This window comes from Aegilops tauschii, chromosome 7, assembly GCF_002575655.3.
Source record: "Aegilops tauschii subsp. strangulata cultivar AL8/78 chromosome 7, Aet v6.0, whole genome shotgun sequence".
Taxonomy (NCBI): domain Eukaryota; kingdom Viridiplantae; phylum Streptophyta; class Magnoliopsida; order Poales; family Poaceae; genus Aegilops; species Aegilops tauschii.
Genome location: NC_053041.3, coordinates 634,016,429 through 634,033,603, shown reverse-complemented (window position 1 = coordinate 634,033,603; position 17,175 = coordinate 634,016,429). Strand labels below are relative to the sequence as shown.

The following is a 17,175-nucleotide window of genomic DNA, read 5'->3' as shown; positions in this document are numbered from 1 at the left end:
CGAGCACGTATGAAGTTTGGGCCACCATCGTACCTAATCACATCAATTATAATTTCAAGTCCACATAACCTTTTGCGTACATAATATTCGACGCAAATATAACAAGAGATGCATATTTCCCTCAAGAATAAAGAACCCAGAGAAGCCAATTTCAAAGATGAATGCAACATAAAGAAAAGGACGGGTGAAACCATCGCAACTCTCATCACAGCCAATGGTGCAACTGCGGAACGGGCCGAGGGACCAAGCGGACCTAGGACGAACCCCGATTATCCTCACTGAATGTGCAATATTCTCTCAAATAGCTTTTTATGTTTAGAATACCATTTGCTGGAATAGCTGCTACTCTTGCATCAATTTCAAAGTGTTTCCAATTGTTTTGGACCTTGCATCAGGTCTGGAGGATGTGCGGTGTCGTTGCGTGTGACCTGCAAAGATCTCAGTAGAACCTTAGAACACCAGTGCTTGGTTCATCAGCCCCCATACGGAGGATGAGAGGTCGAAGAACTTTAAAACTCCAAAAATGGAAGAGTAGTAGCCATTTAGTCGAGTAATGGCGAGTGATCGAACTTGCGAAAGTCCAATACCTTCTGGTCTAGTTGCATATGTTGCACTGTGGAATTGAATGGGACTGACGACTGACCTTGTTAGAAAACCATACTGCCCATTCAGAATGATCTATTACAGTGATAAAATTATCATCTCTGGACTTTGATGTAATAATAATATCATCCACTGTGTGATGCACTGCAAATTACAGTAATATACCTCGTTACGATAGTCCAAAGAAATCAATGAAACTAATAATTTACACATTATACATTGGACTGTCGACTGTCGAGCAGCAGAGAGCAACTCTCAAGCAACAACACCACCTAGCCAGATCATTTTTCTGCTCTCAAGCTCTAACTACTCCCTGCAGCTTAGTCGTGCGTACCAAGAGTTAATCTTGGCGATAGAGTTGCCTTGTTGCGCTCCAAGCACTCAACCATCCAAATCTTCAGATCTCAGAATACCTGAGAATATCAGGTGCTATGGGAGGGAGCATTCTCCCATGCTCCAGGAGCTTATGACCCGTTGGATCTGAGGTCCAATGGTAATCTCAGGTGGTCCCACAAATTTGCAAAAAGACTGTCAGAAGTCCCGTACATCATGTTGGTGTCAGCATTTTTTAGCTTTTTCTTTCTTTCTTGCATGCATGCTCTCCACGTTTGTATCCAACAGGATTTCCCAATCTGCTGCTGATACAGACTCCTCACTCTTGCCCTCGCCACCACCATGTTCTTCATCGCCAATTTCAATCACTGATAGTGCATCGTTATGTGCAACCGCGACCCTAGCAGATAAAGGAGCATGCGCTTTAGTACTTGTCCGGCATCAGAGGGAACAAGAACATGGATATAGCTAGGCAGGCAGTATGTGATGATGATCTGTAGGCAGTAGAAATAATAACAAGAACAGCGAATGCTAGTTACCTTCGCGACCCTGCCAAACATGCCAGACCTTCGACCCTTTCACGGCCATGAATGTTCAGTACCCTCTTGAGCCTGGGGAATATGAAGCACTCACTAATTTACCATAAATGTTAACCAAATCACAAGGGAAACATGTTTGGTATGTGAGAGCTTGCCAAATAGTTGTCTATCGTAACATTTTGTAATACACAATCTATGATAGTATTAGTTGTAATGAGATGTAGGGCATGTGCTTGTTTCGTAAGGGCATACTTTGGTAATTACCTGAAATTAACGGAGCACCACAAATAAACATGACCGTCTTCTGTACCTGCTATTAGAACGGGAGGATTGGGATGGGAAACGACGGAAAGAACTGCGGATCTATGCGGTAGTGTACGAGCACACTCATTCTTCTGCATGTCCCATATCTTTATTTGAAAAACAAGGCATGCATATTAGAACGCTATGTGTGTATTGTATTAATCTACATCTCAAAGAAATAGCAGACCTTGGCGGTCTTGTCCAAAGAGCCAGTAACCAAATACTTCCGACTGTCACATGTGAAGAAATCTAGGCACCTCACGTTATGCGAATGCCCAGACAGACTATACTTGTATTTGGTAGAATCAAGACTCCAAACCTGAACACCAATCATAAGAGCCTTCAATCAAGGTATAGTAGAAAAGGAAACGTACTCCATCTTAGAAAGAATGAAGAGAGAGAGAAAGTAAACCTGTATTGTGTGATCCTTCAAACTATCAGTAAAACTAACAAAACTGTTGGGGTCCTCTGGGTTAAATGTGACTCCACAAACATAGCCCCAGTGTTCTTCAAATGTTCGTATGCACTTCCAGTCCCAGTCCCAAAGCCTTATTCGTGCACGAGATCCTGACAGCACATACGGCTGGGTCGGATGAATGGCTAGCGAACGAACACCAAGATTGTGAGCTTTGAAACTCGTGATTTTTTCCATTTTATTTTCATACTCGTACACATGAACAAAACCATCACTTGACCCAGCCAGAAACCATCTCTTTCGAGTAATGAATTTAACACAAACTGCAGTGAGAATGATCAACTAATTAGCATATCAGTGCACCGCAGGAGACACATGTGTTAACAAATAAGTCTGAAGGATACCTATTTGCGAGCTTGAGGCTTCAACCGAACCTACCGATTCCTGTCGATATATAAAATACAAATAAGTCATTTGTTAGTCTAAGGTGAATAAAAGAAGAGAAAAGAATGGTATATTTGCCAATACAAATTTGGGCTTTTTGTGAAGACCCTTTACATTTACCCAGGGTATTGAAATACTACCACGAGAAAAGAGATATATGGTGTAACGGTTTTTCTGGCTTTTGGTGAGAACTTTAATAATAGGAAAAAGTCTAAAATAAACCTTGATTTCGTTCTCCTAGTCTGAATTAAACCTTAAACTTAAAATCCTTGAAATTAGCACCCTATACTCTTTAATCCCGGTCTATCCCGGATGATTTTTAGTAACTACTCCCTCCGTCCCATAATATAAGAGCGTTTTTTACACTAGTATAAAAAACGCTCTTATATTATGGGAGAGGCAGCAATTGTTTGGCCCACCAAGAAAAGAGAATACAAACCAGGATCAGTACTCTCACAGATTACAAAGGTGCTAGCTTGCTAGTAGCACGAAGCATTATGCCGTCCATACATAGAGCAAAACTGAGTAGCGCCGTTAAATTCTCCATCGTCCAAAGTTCGGCCAGGATCTGTCGTCCCTAAAGTAGTTTCATTATCTACCGACAGCAACAACTAGCACACGGCACACAGCAGTAGCTAGAAGCACAAAGCTAGTTCATGCGTGTAATATAGCGACGGGATGACAACGCTCATCCATCGGGGAGATGAGCAGCAGCCGCACGAGGATGTCAGCGAGCACCGCGGCTGCCTCGGACGGGTCGCGGTGGGAGGTCGTGCTCTGTTGCGTGGCACAAGCGAGCTTGAAGCGGTCACGTCCTGTCCCCGGCGCGCGGCCTCGGAGCGGACGCGGGGCTTGAGCCATGGAGGAGACGATGCACAACTGTCGAGGAGGAGGGCATCAATCGCACGAGGAGGTCGACGGGCGCACCGGCCGACGCTGATGGGGGCGCAACGGGACGTCACTGGTGGTCGTGACCTGCCGCGTGGTGCAAGAGAGCATGGGGACGTCATCTTCCCGTCCACGGCGCGCGAGTTCTGAGCAGATGCCGAGGCTGGGTCGAGGGCGACGGGTTGATGACAAACAGGGTCAGCGAGACGGAGAAGGGACAGGTGCCGGCGACCTGGAGTGGACGGGGACCGGACTGGGACGAGGCCTCTCGCTGTACATCGAGGACGCGAATCTACAGAGAAGATGGATCGGATGGAGAGAGTGTTGGTAGGGGACGATGAATATGACATGTGGGGCCCAGTAGTACGTGTGAGTAGTACGTGAATCCGGTCGGGATCGTCCTTTTCCCGGCGACGCCAAACACTTATTTAGCAAAATCAGCCGGGACAGACCGGGATTATAGAATATAGGGTGCTAGTTTCAGGGATTTAAAAATCAAGGTTCAGTTCAGACTATGAATACAAATTCAAGGTTTATTTTAGACTTTTCTCTTAATAATATGTTATGTTATGGCTTTCCCCACAAAATAAGGAAAAATGTTACGGCTCCTGTCGACCATCACCAAATTTAGGCAATGGTATTTGGTAATCTCTGTCCTGCGTATTCAAGAAAAAAAATCGGTATTTGGCAATCAACAGATGTTCATATGTACTAACTGCTGCATGTATCTTTTCGATGGAGATGCCAGGAGGCAATAAAACTCTTCTGTCATCTATAAAAGAAAACTACTAACTGATCACATAATACAGTAACATACCTGTAGGCCATAATTCTGCATGTGAACATACCCAAATGAACCTGTTACAATTCTGTATGAGAAGAAGATGAGAACGCATCCAATGCACTAACTTGAAAAATGAGGTTTAAACATTCAAATGCCCATATTATGATATGCACTCACAATGGTTCTGTCTGATTTGCATCCATGGAATGGAGCGAATCTGTATCCTCCACCGATATGATCTGACCAAATGAAGTTCTTGTCAGCACTACAGGAACCACCTTCAAAATGGATCTAGGGATGAGAAGTAAAAAAAAAACCAACATACCTTTATTAGAGGGAGGGTTGCGTGCTGCATCATCAATGCATGAAAAAGAGGATAAACAAAAGGAAGCATCAGTACTGTACAACTCATCAATGAAGGAGCATTATTCTAATGTCACAATGCAATTGGACCCATAAATGGATTTTGCTGGGATCTCTGCCCTGACCATTTTGAGTCATCTATGTGATATAATGTAACTAAGGACTTCTCTCAGTTAGCATGGCACAATTTGAAATAGTATGAGTCACTTCTGGTACAACAAGAATTGGTTATGTTATTTTGTTGTTGTAAAAGATTTATTCAAGAAGGACATCAATATTTCAAGAAATTATATTTTTTTATTACAAACTTCCCAGACCAATTTTTTTCATGGGCTCACGGCTCAGTAATTATTGCCCAGCCATTTAATCATAACCTATCCTTCACGTATGCATGCTATATATGTTCCATACGTACTGCTGAAACATTCCGTTTCAGTAGGTAAAACAGAATGTAAGAGACCATGTTCTGTAGCATCCTAAATACCGATCAGTTTTGGTAGTCTGGCGACTGGCAGCATAGATGAGGCGATAAGACATAGACTCACAGCAGCAAAAATTCCAACCTTTCTAGTGCATTACATCACATGGTATGCACAGTTTCAGCCAAACAAGGTTGAACACCCCTAGTAATCCATACTTCACTTATCCCAACTGAGCAGAAAATAAGTGTTTACTTGAAAAAACTGACCTCGAATGTCGTCTCTCCTTGTGAGGCACAAACAGCTTTCAATGACACCTTGTGCACCGTATTCCCTAACTCGTTGACGTCCTTAAAACGTTCTTTGCAAATGTATTTGGCATCACTACATAATGAATCATCACCAATTGTACTGCTCTGCAGGATTAAATCTATGGTTCTTTCTTCTGGTAGGTTTTTGTGTTTATTGATTGTCACAACGAGAGTGTAAGTGGACCTCGGGGCAACAATTCCATACAATGGCAGACATAAGAAAGACGACTTGTTATCGCTCTTCTCCTTGAGCACAAATACCAAATTTTCAACTGTGTTGTTTGTTAGTTCGAGTGAGCATGGGATCAACTTGTTGGGTTCGAAGCTAAAGTGGAGCTCAAGTGGGCAGACGTCAAGAATGGTGCTGGAGCCTGGGATTACCTGTAAGGAAAGAGATCATGTAGTTGCCCATTCTGACATTTGACTTGCTTAATTTGCTGCCATATTGTTACTGTTATTGCAACGTTATTCAGAACAGACAAGTCTTATTAGCATCTCACCTCAGTCTCAGTGGTTGTGTCATGTGCCGAGTGTGTCTCATTAGAATCCTTTGCCCCCTCTGGATAATTTCCATTGCCTATGTTTGATTCACACAAAAGCACCGGGGCAACCGGCGACGATGGTGCTTGATGCCGCTGCACCTGCTGGTTGTTGGGCAGAGGACATACCCTGACCCGCCGCCGGAGACCTGGGGCGCCCACCACCTCATCGGACGTCACCTCACCCACCAATTTACCATCTGTCTTGTTGATGAACAGGTCTTCAGTCACACTATGGGGTGCGAGATCCTTGCTCGCAGTACTTACAACCAACTTGTTTGTGCACTGCCTATCCAATGGAAACTCTTCACAGGCTTCCACCTATATACAAAAAAAACATAAATGGAGAGACTTTAAATAAAATCACTTAATTAAATTTATTCTTGTTGATTTCACATTTCATGAATCTTGATCTTTTCATTAAGAAAAAGCATATAAGACAGTTTGATCTACATGCACCACGACTGCTATAGTGTATTAAGTTTGTATTTAAAATATTTTCAATTATATAGAACTTGTGTGGTTAACATCGGATGAAGTTCCTATTCATGCATGTTTAATTCTTGAGGTAATTGCTTTTCCTTACAAGTAACTTACTTGATTTTTCTTCAACTGCAAGTTGATTTGTTTTTTTTTAATTATAAGAAAAATGGATATGCTTGTATACACTACACCCGCACACACGCACAAACACCCTAAACATACCAAGAACTGAGGGAAACTAGGATACATTATGAATGACACAAATTGCAGAAGGTGCATAGAATAAAATGGAATTCCTTTACAAGTTAGTATTTTTATTTGATAAAAGTATATTTTTCATCCCTCAAGTTTGCCAAAATTCTACATTGGGCTCGTCAAGAATTTTCGCTCGACAATCGGTCCCTCAAGTCTCAAAACCAGGCAAGTTTTGCCCAAAATCAGATTTGAGTAGAAAATTGGACATGTGGAAGCGGTTTTCTCTCTCTTCCATAATGACATGATGAGGCTGCCCCCGCCCACCGCCGCCACCTTGTCGGCGAAGCCGTTGGGGATCTTCAATGTCTCCAACACTCTCACGGCCCACAGGAATAGCACCGCTATTATAATGGCCCTCGACCACCTCGGACATCTACATCGGCCTCAGCACAACAATTCCGCAAAAGGAGACACGGGCGATGGAGCCGAACGACATGCATCCATGAAATGAACTCCACATGCATAACGACGGGTTCTTGTCGATGTAGTACATAGAGGGGGAGGTGACGGTGACACAGTGAGTTCGTGCCAGTTGGAGCCTCGTCAGCGTCGTCGAGGGGAGGGGATGGGCGGCGGCTCTCTCCTCTGTCACCGGCAGTGTTGCATATCAAAGGGAGGGGCTGTGATGCGGCCCTCTCTAGGTTCGTCGGCGCCGACCAGCATGGCCACCTACGCAGACAAATCTGAGGTGTGCTGGTGTCGGCTCACCACCACGGCGGATCTGCCACTGGCGAAAGGAGCGCGGCCGGCGGCACAAATGGATGGTTTGGTAGGGGTATGGTGCCGGCGGTGGCGCATGTAGGCGATCGGTTTTCCTCAGCTGTAGGCGCAGGTATGTGGTGCAGCAGGAGGAGAGAGAAAATCAGGGACATGTGGCTGGTTTTGCTCCCTAATTTGGTTATGGAATAATTGTGCCGGTTTTGAGACTTGAGGAGCCAAATGTAGCTCAAAAAATGTTGAGGGACCAGATATCGACCTTCAGTAAACTTGAGAGACGAAAATATACTTTTTCCTATTAAATAATTAATGATCTCACCTCAGCTGTTGTGTCACTAGCTAGTTGTGGCTCACTGGTGGCCTTCACTTCCTCTTGATAATTCTGACTGACTGTGCTCGATTCCAATAAATGCGTTCTTGAACAAGTTTTCCGTGACAGTTGGGATGAAGTCTCGTCCACCACTTTGCCATCTATCTCGTTCTTGAACAAGTCTTCCGTGACACTCGGCATTGTTAGATCCTTGCATTTAGTAGTGTTTAGTACCAGCAACTTGTCCGTGTACTGCATATCCGACGGCAACTCTTCAGGGGCTTCCATCTACACACACACACACATGTACGTACACAACTGATGAGATTTGTCAACAAACCAAATGAAGTTTCGCCGGGTAAAGTTTCTTCGTGATGATTTGATACATGGAAAAAATTAAAAAAAAAAGGAAAAGAGCATACATAAGTCACGCTCCAATCCACATACAGTAGGACTTGGTATAATTTAAAAAGGAAAAGAGCTCATGTAGTTGTGCATTCCAACATATGAATTGCTTAAGTTGCTGCCATATTGTAAATGTTACTTGAACAATTATTCAGTACACACAAGTTCAATTTGTGCTGGCTGCTGGTAATCAATTGGACATAGCTTTGCAAGACAGTATTCTTAGTTAGCGATCTCACCTCAATCTCAGTGGTTATGTCATGTGCTGATTGTGCCCCCTCTAGACAATTTTGATTGTGTATGCTTGACTCCCACAAGTGTGTTGGTGACAAACCCCTATCAGATTTCACCTCATCCACCAATTCACTATGGGGTGCAAGATCGTTGGTCAAAGTATTTACAACCAACTTGTCCGTGCACTGCATATCCAATGGCAACTCTTCACAGGCTTCCACCTATATACAAGTACATACAAATGGAAAGACTTTCAACAACAAAATTACTAATAACATAATTAAGTTAATTCTTTAAGTTGCATGAATCTTCATCTTTTCATTAAGGAAAAGAAGCACAAGACAGTTTGATCTACATGCACTGGTGTGACATGTTTATATTTAAGATATTCTTAATTTGACACGGCTCGGGCGAATAACATAATACATATCTATTGGTTTTTTCATTCAAATGTTATAGAAATGTTTTAAGATCTCTTTTATTTTGGCCAATATGAATTTGACTCCTCAACAACAGAAACACTTGACAGTTTTCCTAATTCTCAGTTTTCTGAATTTTTCATAAATCTCTGTCACATAGAATTGCACATCATTAATCCTAAAAATTTCTCTTAGTGAAATATATGTGATCTTAGCAAAATGTTAGTGTAATTTTTAGGCTATAGGTTATAAGTGGAGTGAGGTGCAGATGAAAATGGTTGAAATGGACGATCCCATATGCTTCACTTGTATCTCTAAGTTGATAGAATATGCTTTGCTTACTGGAACAAACTCACCTCACAAGACATCTTCCCCTTCTGAGAATAAATAGCTTTCAAGGGGACCGTATGCACCGCTTTCTCAACCTTTTTAGCTTTCTCAAAATAATTGTCCCACTCATGTCCTCTTTTATAAGGCGTGATATACTCATTACTTATAACAGTCTGCAGTATTAAATCAACCTCTCTTTCTGTTGGCAAGCTTCCCCTTTTATCAGTTGTCACAACAAGAGTGTAAGTTGACCTCGGGGGCACAATGCCATATAGTGGCAGCTTCAGAAAGCACATCCAGTTATATCTCTTCTCCATAAGCCTAAACACCACTTGATTATTATTTCTGTTAGTTAGATGCAGTGAACATGTGACCAACTTGTTGGGTTCGACGGGGAAGTTGAGCTCGGGTGGGTGGACATCGAGAAGTTTGCTACAGATTGCAATTATCTGCAATAGAACTTGTGTGGTTAATATCCAAAGAAGTTACTATCCATACATGATTAATTCTTGAGGTAATTGCTCTTCCTCACAAGTAATTTACTTATAAATTACAGGTTGATTTTTTAATGATTATTACAAGAAAAATGAATATGTGTGCACACACCACAAGAGATTTGGCTTTCGGATTTTGTTTTTTGCCGGCCCTCACCAAAATGTGCAAATATTGCCCATCTCGAAAAATTTCGGTCAAATCTCGGATGAAAAGCAAAGAACAAAATTTGAATTTTTGGACGAAATGCGACAATGCAACCTAAATTTGAATATTTAACCTAATTTCCTGAAATTCAGAAGGTTTTGTCGCAGTAAATATTCTTACCAGCCCTGAACGAAATGGGTGTGTTTCGCCTGAAATTTGAAAATTTCGGGCGAAATCCAAACTTTGCACACCACAACCACCGCGCACGCACAAACACGTGGGTAGACCACCCTAAACATACCAAAAATTGATGGAAACAAGGATACATCCATGAATACCACAACTTGCTAGATGCACAAATAACTGAGGGTGCCTAGAATCAAGTAGAATACCCTTTGCAAGTTAGTATTCTTAAATAATTAGTGATCTCACCTTAGGTGTTGTACCACTAGCTACTTGTGGCTTGCTAGATTCCTTCTCTTCTTCTTGATAATTCTGATTGTTTGTACTCAACTCCAATAAAGGCGCTGGTGAAAAACCCTCACAAGTAGTCTCATCCACCACTTTGCCATCTATCCTGTAGTTGAACATATCTTCTGTGACACTCAGGGGTGTGAGATCTTTGCATGCAGTGTTTTGTACCAGCAGCTTGTCCGTGTACAGCGTATTGGATGTCAACTCTTCATGGGCCTCCATCTACACACAACCATGCACACAGGCACAACTGATAAGACTTGTCAACAAACAAAATGAAGGCTCACCGGGCAAAGTTTCTTCTTGATGATTTCATACATGGTTTTTTTAAAGGAAAAGAAGCATGAGTCAGTCGGATCCACATACAGTGGGACTAGTATAATGTAAACTATATTTAGAAGAACCAACTTAATCATAATGTTTATTAATTATCCGGCACTCAACTATAACCAAAGATCATTTGGGGTGACCCCTACTCAAATAGACATATCTTTGCAAGTTAGTATTTTTAGTTAGCTCACCTCATTGGTTTTCTCATTTGCTTGTTCTGGCGTACTAGACTCCTTCATTGCCTGTTTGTGATTCTGAGTGCATGTGCTTGACTCTGACAAGGGTGTTGTCGGTGACCAACCCTCCTGTTGTTTTTTCACGTCCCCCACTTTACCATCAGTCTCTTTGCCGAACATGTCTTCACTGTTACTGTGTGGTATCAGTTCCTTGCTTATAGTAGTGTGTAGAACCAGCAACCTGTCCTTGCACTGCATTTCAAAAGGCAACTCTTCGCCGGCTTCCATCTATGCTGACACAAGTAGTTAGACTTACAATAATAAAATTAAGAATCACATGTGTAAGTTCTTGCTGATTTGATATTCATAAATCTAGGACACATTTATAAAAATGAAGAAAAGAAAGAATAGGAAACATAAGTCAATTTATGTGGGTATACAAGGACCGTTGTAGTGCAAATTATCTCTATTATTAAAGGCAAGCTGGTGTTAGTACATCACCAAATGTTGTTGCATCCCCCCTCCCCCTTGTTAGGAATAATCTAAACCAAATCGGTGTTTTCCTTTACTTGTCCTACTGGAGACCATGTTCTACATTAACTCAATCAAATCTTACCAAAATCATGTCCTGCATTAACTCAATCAAATAAAATAAAATCTTACCAAAACCTCAATTAAATCAAAATTTCCTTGCCTTCCCCTACCCATACCCAACCAAATCAGATCTTACCAAACCTCAACTAAACCAAAACTTTTTTGTCTTTCCCTACCCACTCTCAAATCAAATAAAATCTTAATAAAATCTTGAATATGATGGATGTAACGTATATGTTGAACACAATTGGTGTTTAACCACTAGAATATGTATTGCCTCCGTTGCAACACACGGTCAATTAGCTAGTTCATCTAATAGCTAGCTTTCATAATAATTAAGTTAGCACATCATATGCAATGCTGACCATACCTGGTCAGCTGCATTGAGCACTTGGACTATATCCTTTGCTGTAGGTCTTTTCTCCATAACAGGGTCCACACATGCTAGGGCTATAACGATGCATAGTTCTACTTGTTGGCTATATTTTTCCATTGATATATACTTCGATGCGGATTTGAATTTCTTTCTCCAACTTGTAAGTACCTACAAGTTTGCAACGGTGAGCTAAAATGATGATATAGATGCAAAGGTTAGAATAGTTCATCTTACTTTCTCTACGAAATGCTGACAAGATGTAGCAGTACTGTGGGGACTGTCTTGCTGGAAAAGTGGATAGTCTCTACGGCCTGTGATAATCTCTATAACTATGACACCCAGACTGAAGATATCTGCCTTGCTTGAGACTACACCTTGAAGTAAGTATTCTGGTGCCATATATCCACTGCAACATAATTAAAAGTAAGAAGCACTGGGCACTGCAAATGTAAATAAAGAAATGCGAACTACATGAAGAAAATAAGAACTACAGAGGTGTAAGAGCAATAGGGGTCACCGTGTTCCTGCAGGTTTAGCAGTGACAATTCGTGTTTGCTGCTCACCAAAGATCCTCGACAAACCGAAATCTGTGATTTTCGGCATCATCATAGAGTCCATCAATATATTTTCAGGCTTAAGATCCAGATGAACGATACGGCATTTGTCATGAAGGAACTGCAGACCGCTGCAAATTCCCTTGATTAGCTTGTATCTGATATTCCATTCAAGGCCCGAAGATTCATCTGCATAAATTGATAACAAAATGTTAGGTAGAAGAGAGAAAATTCTATACACATTCAGTGATTACACTTTTGGTACTATTCAACTTTGTTTTTGTGACATTATTGTTTTCTAACAATCATTTTCTCATATGCATTTATTTTATTTTCCATTTATAATAGTCATCCTTTTCTGCGACTGTGGTAAATGATATGTAGGATAGTTTCTATTGACACGGTGATATGTAGTTATCCATTTAGACTAGTCGTAGCTGATCAAATATAGCTTGAATGATGTTTTGAGTAAACTTACCAACAGAAAAAATAAAATATATAAACTATGTATAATGTTTTGTAATCATACCGGAAATATACTTGTCAAGGCTTTTGTTGCATACATACTCGAAGCAGAGCAACCTTTTTGGTATTTCAGCCCAAATAAAGTTCCCATTAGGTTGTTTCATCAATTCGAAAGTTGATTCAGCACAGTAACCAATAAATTGTACAATATTTTGGTGCCTGGTCTCCATAAGATAAGTGACTTCATTCTGGAACGTTTTATCGTCGAGTAGATGTATTTCAAAAAGCTTCTTCACGGCAATGATTTTCCCACTCTGAAGAACTCCCTGTGGTTTAAGTTACACCTCTTGTCATACTATGTACATGTATCTTTCATTAATTACCATTACTAACAATTGAAAATTTGGGTAAAGAAAATGGAATACCTTGTAAACCACTCCATACCCACCTCTGCCAAGTTCTGATTCAGTGGAAAAATTACATGTGATGGCTTTCAAAAATTCTAGACGAAGACACATCGGTGTTCCATTTGAATCTTGTAGCTTCTTCTCCAGTTCATCACGTAAGTCACACATCGGTGTTCCATTTGAATCTTGTAGCTTCTTCTCCGGTTCATCATGTGAGTTAGCCATTTCTGATCACACAAACGCTGTTTTAGAAAGAAAGAACAACCACAGACCTTTTAGATTGATACTATGATGTGAGTTATCTACATGTCATTGTCAGCCACTCAATCATCTCGTCTTCATGTTAACTTTGATTCTTCCTCCATTGCAAAATAAGTGTCGTGGTTTTAGTTCAAATTTGAACTAAAATCACGACATTTATATTGGAACAGAGGGAGTATTTACTATAATAAGTGTAGTCATCTACAGCGGGAATCGTGTTAGTTCTGATAAAACATCGAATCAATGTGACCATGTAATAATCCTTAGTCATGATCCGTTCGAAAATAAGCTAGCTACTTGTTGTGCATTTGTTTTGATTAATACCAAATATAAAAATCATACTTCATATACTTCTCGGTTCTGAACGCACAAAGTTAGAACTTAATCAAAAGGAGGCATACAAACTGTAACAATGAAGAGCTGGAGCACTAACCTGGACAATTCATAGTGATGCACTTGCGAGCTCCTCAGAAAAGATGTATTGCCCAAGTAGAAGACTGAAGCGCATGAAGACCATCAGACTGTCGATCCGCCTTTAAAGGCTTCCAAATTTAGATCTAGACCAAACGGAGTAGACTTGACTTGGACACTCGGCATGGGGTCCGGACAGTAACGATGTTAGGTAAGAGAGCCAGGTCCAGCCACAGTATCCATGGTAGATAAGGGTCCCAAATGGTCCAGTCAAGCATGAAAACACGGGAGATTTTGATAAATCCTCTCCAACTGCATCTTAACCACCAACCCCTGTTGTGAAAATTTCATGGGTTCAGGTCTTGCTTGATAAGGATTCCTAAACAGTATATGGAGGGGAACAGCAAATGCTCGCTTGATCTTATGCATGGCCCATGAAATGGTACAGCCAGGTGAACCTGTATGTAGAGCATCTATTGTCCACCAACTGCAATTTCGGCTTCTCAATCATCTCTGCAATTAATGGTCTCCCATATATTGTCCATCCAACTGCCATTTCGACAGGACCAGCCAGTATACATCCCATGTTAGTAGATGCATGAGAACAGCAAGCAGAGACAGCCAATATGGTCCACACCTAATGAAAATGGTAGAGCCAGGGGGCTCCATAGAGCATCAATTTTGTCCATCAAACTGTCCTTTCAGCTTCTCAATCATCTCTGAAATTAATGGACAATGGTTCCCTCGCCTCCTAGCTCAGTTAGTGACGTTCACATATGAGCTCATCCTATATTTAGGCGGCCATGACACATGACTAGAAGACAGGTAAACGACAGCAACATCCCATGTAATAGCCCATAGTTATGATCCAGTTGAAAACAACAAATCACAAGGATTGCAAAATAAATTGTATACGGGGTCAAAATTTCATGGATTCAGGGCCTGCGTGACAGGGATTCTGAAACTGTATATGGGAAACATCAAACGCTCACTTGATTTCAGGCGTGGCCCAGGAAATGGTACAGGCCAGGGGAGCTGTATGTAGATCATCTATTGCCAATCCAATTGCCCTTGCGGCTTATCAGTTATCTCCACAACTATGGTTAATGGTCTCCTCCTAGATCTACTGATGATGTCACATATAATACAATCTTATTTCTGCGGCAATGGCGGGGTGCGAAGACACAATGATTCCACTGACCACTTGGTAGGTAGAGTCGAGTGGCAGACTAGCAAAACAGTTAAACCATCAGCATCCATAGTAGAAGCAACCTGTGGTGAGGGGATCACACGCCAACTAATGGTCCATACAACATGTAATGTGATGGATCCCAGGAAATCGTGCAGCCAGGGGGGAGTCTGCCTGTAGAGCATCTATTGCCCACCCAACTGCCCGTACAGCTTCTCAATCATCTCTGCAACTAATGGTCGGTTAATGGTCTCCTCGCCACCTACCTCTGCTTGCTAGTGACGTTCACATATGAGCTCATCTTATTTCAGCGGCAATGGCACATGATTTCACTGAAATATTTAATAGATTGATGAGATTTGAGCGGCGGACAAGAATGACAGTTAAACCATCGACATCGTTAACAACATGTGGGGAGGGAATCATGGGAAGAAGAGGCTGGCAGCTGCGGGTGAAGAACCCGAAATAGCACTACCTACACTCACTGCCGCCGGAGAAGCTCGCCGCCGCGACCGCGTGCACATAACATGTGTGGCTCCGCCATGGCTGCATCTACACCGCACTAGGTCCAAAATGGTCCACACTTAAGCATCAAAACATGGGGAATTTTGATAGCATCCGTTCTAGTTGTGATCCTGATGTTAATAATCTACCACTGCGGTCAAAATTTCATGTGTTCAGATCCTGCATTATACAAGGATTCATAACAGTATATGGGGAACAGCAAATGCTCACTTGATTTCAGGCATGGGCCAGGAAATGCTACGGCCAGGGGACAGGGGAGCCTGCCTGTAAAGGATCTATTGTCCATGCAACTACTCTTTCGGCTTCTCCGTTATCTCTAACATTAATGATTAGGACGTGACTAACTTCCGGACGGCAGGAATTTAGCGATAGGTGCGGACGATCGATAGAGTATTGAGTATTGATGCATCGAGTGTACACAGCCTGGTTTTTTCACCTAAACTCCACCTCCCTTTTACCACATATATGCATGCATGCAGAAAAAGACAAAATTGGTGATGTCATCCTAGATTCCCTTTCATTTCGGAAATTAAAATGTTTTATAGCTTAAACCGTCGCCCCGATTGAAAAATCGTCTTCACATAAAAGATTCATCACGACGAGACCTTCGAAACTAGATCTCATGTTTTTATGTTTTGTCGAAAAAATTCAGGTCAAAAGTTACCAGACCCAGGCTAAATAAGTTAGCACATCTCTGGTACGTCAGTTACCAATTTATTTACACAGAAATTACCGGGGCATAAAAAAAGCTCCTCCAACTTTCTCTCCACATGCAAATGCACGATAGCACAAGAAAGCTGATGTCATTGTAGATTCTCACTATTTCGAAACTATAAAATGTTTTATAGCTCAAACTGTTGTTTCTGACTGAAAATCGTTTTCACATAAAAAATCCATCGTGACAACAACTTCGAAACCAGATCTCATGTTGGTATGTTTTGATCACTTTTTTCGTCAAAAGTTACCTAAGTTATCATTTATGTTATATGTATGCTAACATGTTACTTATGCACAGGCCCGGTCCTGATGGGGGGCGGCCGCCCCGGGCGCCGGACTGGAGGGGCCCCCACCCAGGGACGTGTATGTATGTAGGCCTGCTGCTAAGTTCAAACCCTGCATGGGCTGAAAAGACGTGCTGCTGAGTTGGCCCATGTTATTACGTTGTTGGCAACTAATTACGGACGAGCGTCGATCATGGATCGAGTCAGCAATCTTGAAGAGGGGGCGTCAGTTACGACTTCACGCACGCACGCGAGTCATGGTGTCGGCGGCCGCCGCCGTACGGATTTTCGCCTCTTCGCCTCGTGCCCATCGGAAATCACTTGAACGACAGCGGACGAGGGACCGTCGCCGACCATACGTGATGCTGCGCTACTGCTCTAGCCGGCTCTTCCCGTCAATGGGATGAAAAGCTGATTCTGGATAAGGTATTGTTCCCTAACGATTTTGCTTTTCCCATGATAATTAATAAAAAGTTGATGATAATCAAGATTCGATCTTCATTGATAACTGATTGATGCGTGTTTACTGTAGAAATTATAAGGCTTTGTCATTTGTGAAATCAATGTTATAATTAATAAGTTTTTTATCAAGTTAATATAGTATTTTAAAGCATTTTGCTAATATTCACATACTAATTAAGGGCAGGTCCAATGTAGAGACCTTGATGTGATGCTTAGG

The 17,175-nt window shown here is 41.7% G+C and overlaps 1 protein-coding gene across 3 annotated transcripts; it reads right to left on the bottom strand.

The window, feature by feature from the left end:
• Positions 1-667: 667 nt before the first annotated feature.
• Positions 668-13,890, bottom strand: LOC109752367 (uncharacterized). 3 transcript variants are annotated; one of them, XM_020311260.2, is made up of 23 exons: positions 13,804-13,890; positions 13,128-13,336; positions 12,767-13,028; positions 12,201-12,426; positions 11,918-12,089; positions 11,678-11,851; positions 10,729-11,001; positions 10,166-10,429; positions 9,914-10,024; positions 9,121-9,543; positions 8,351-8,566; positions 7,716-7,994; positions 5,903-6,262; positions 5,361-5,783; positions 4,635-4,658; positions 4,487-4,548; positions 4,343-4,394; positions 2,598-2,637; positions 2,191-2,516; positions 1,966-2,097; positions 1,740-1,885; positions 1,476-1,547; positions 668-1,336 (listed from the first exon to the last, which is right to left on the bottom strand). In XM_020311260.2, exons 1-23 carry the CDS (start codon positions 13,814-13,816, stop codon positions 1,162-1,164), a joined length of 4,434 nt encoding a protein of 1,477 aa, XP_020166849.1. In that variant the 5' UTR covers positions 13,817-13,890; the 3' UTR covers positions 668-1,161. The 3 variants fall into 3 exon arrangements, with proteins under 3 accessions (XP_020166849.1, XP_045087079.1, XP_045087080.1); XM_045231144.1 differs by having other exon boundaries at positions 13,128-13,351; positions 13,804-13,887; XM_045231145.1 differs by lacking the exon at positions 9,914-10,024.
• Positions 13,891-17,175: the final 3,285 nt, after the last annotated feature.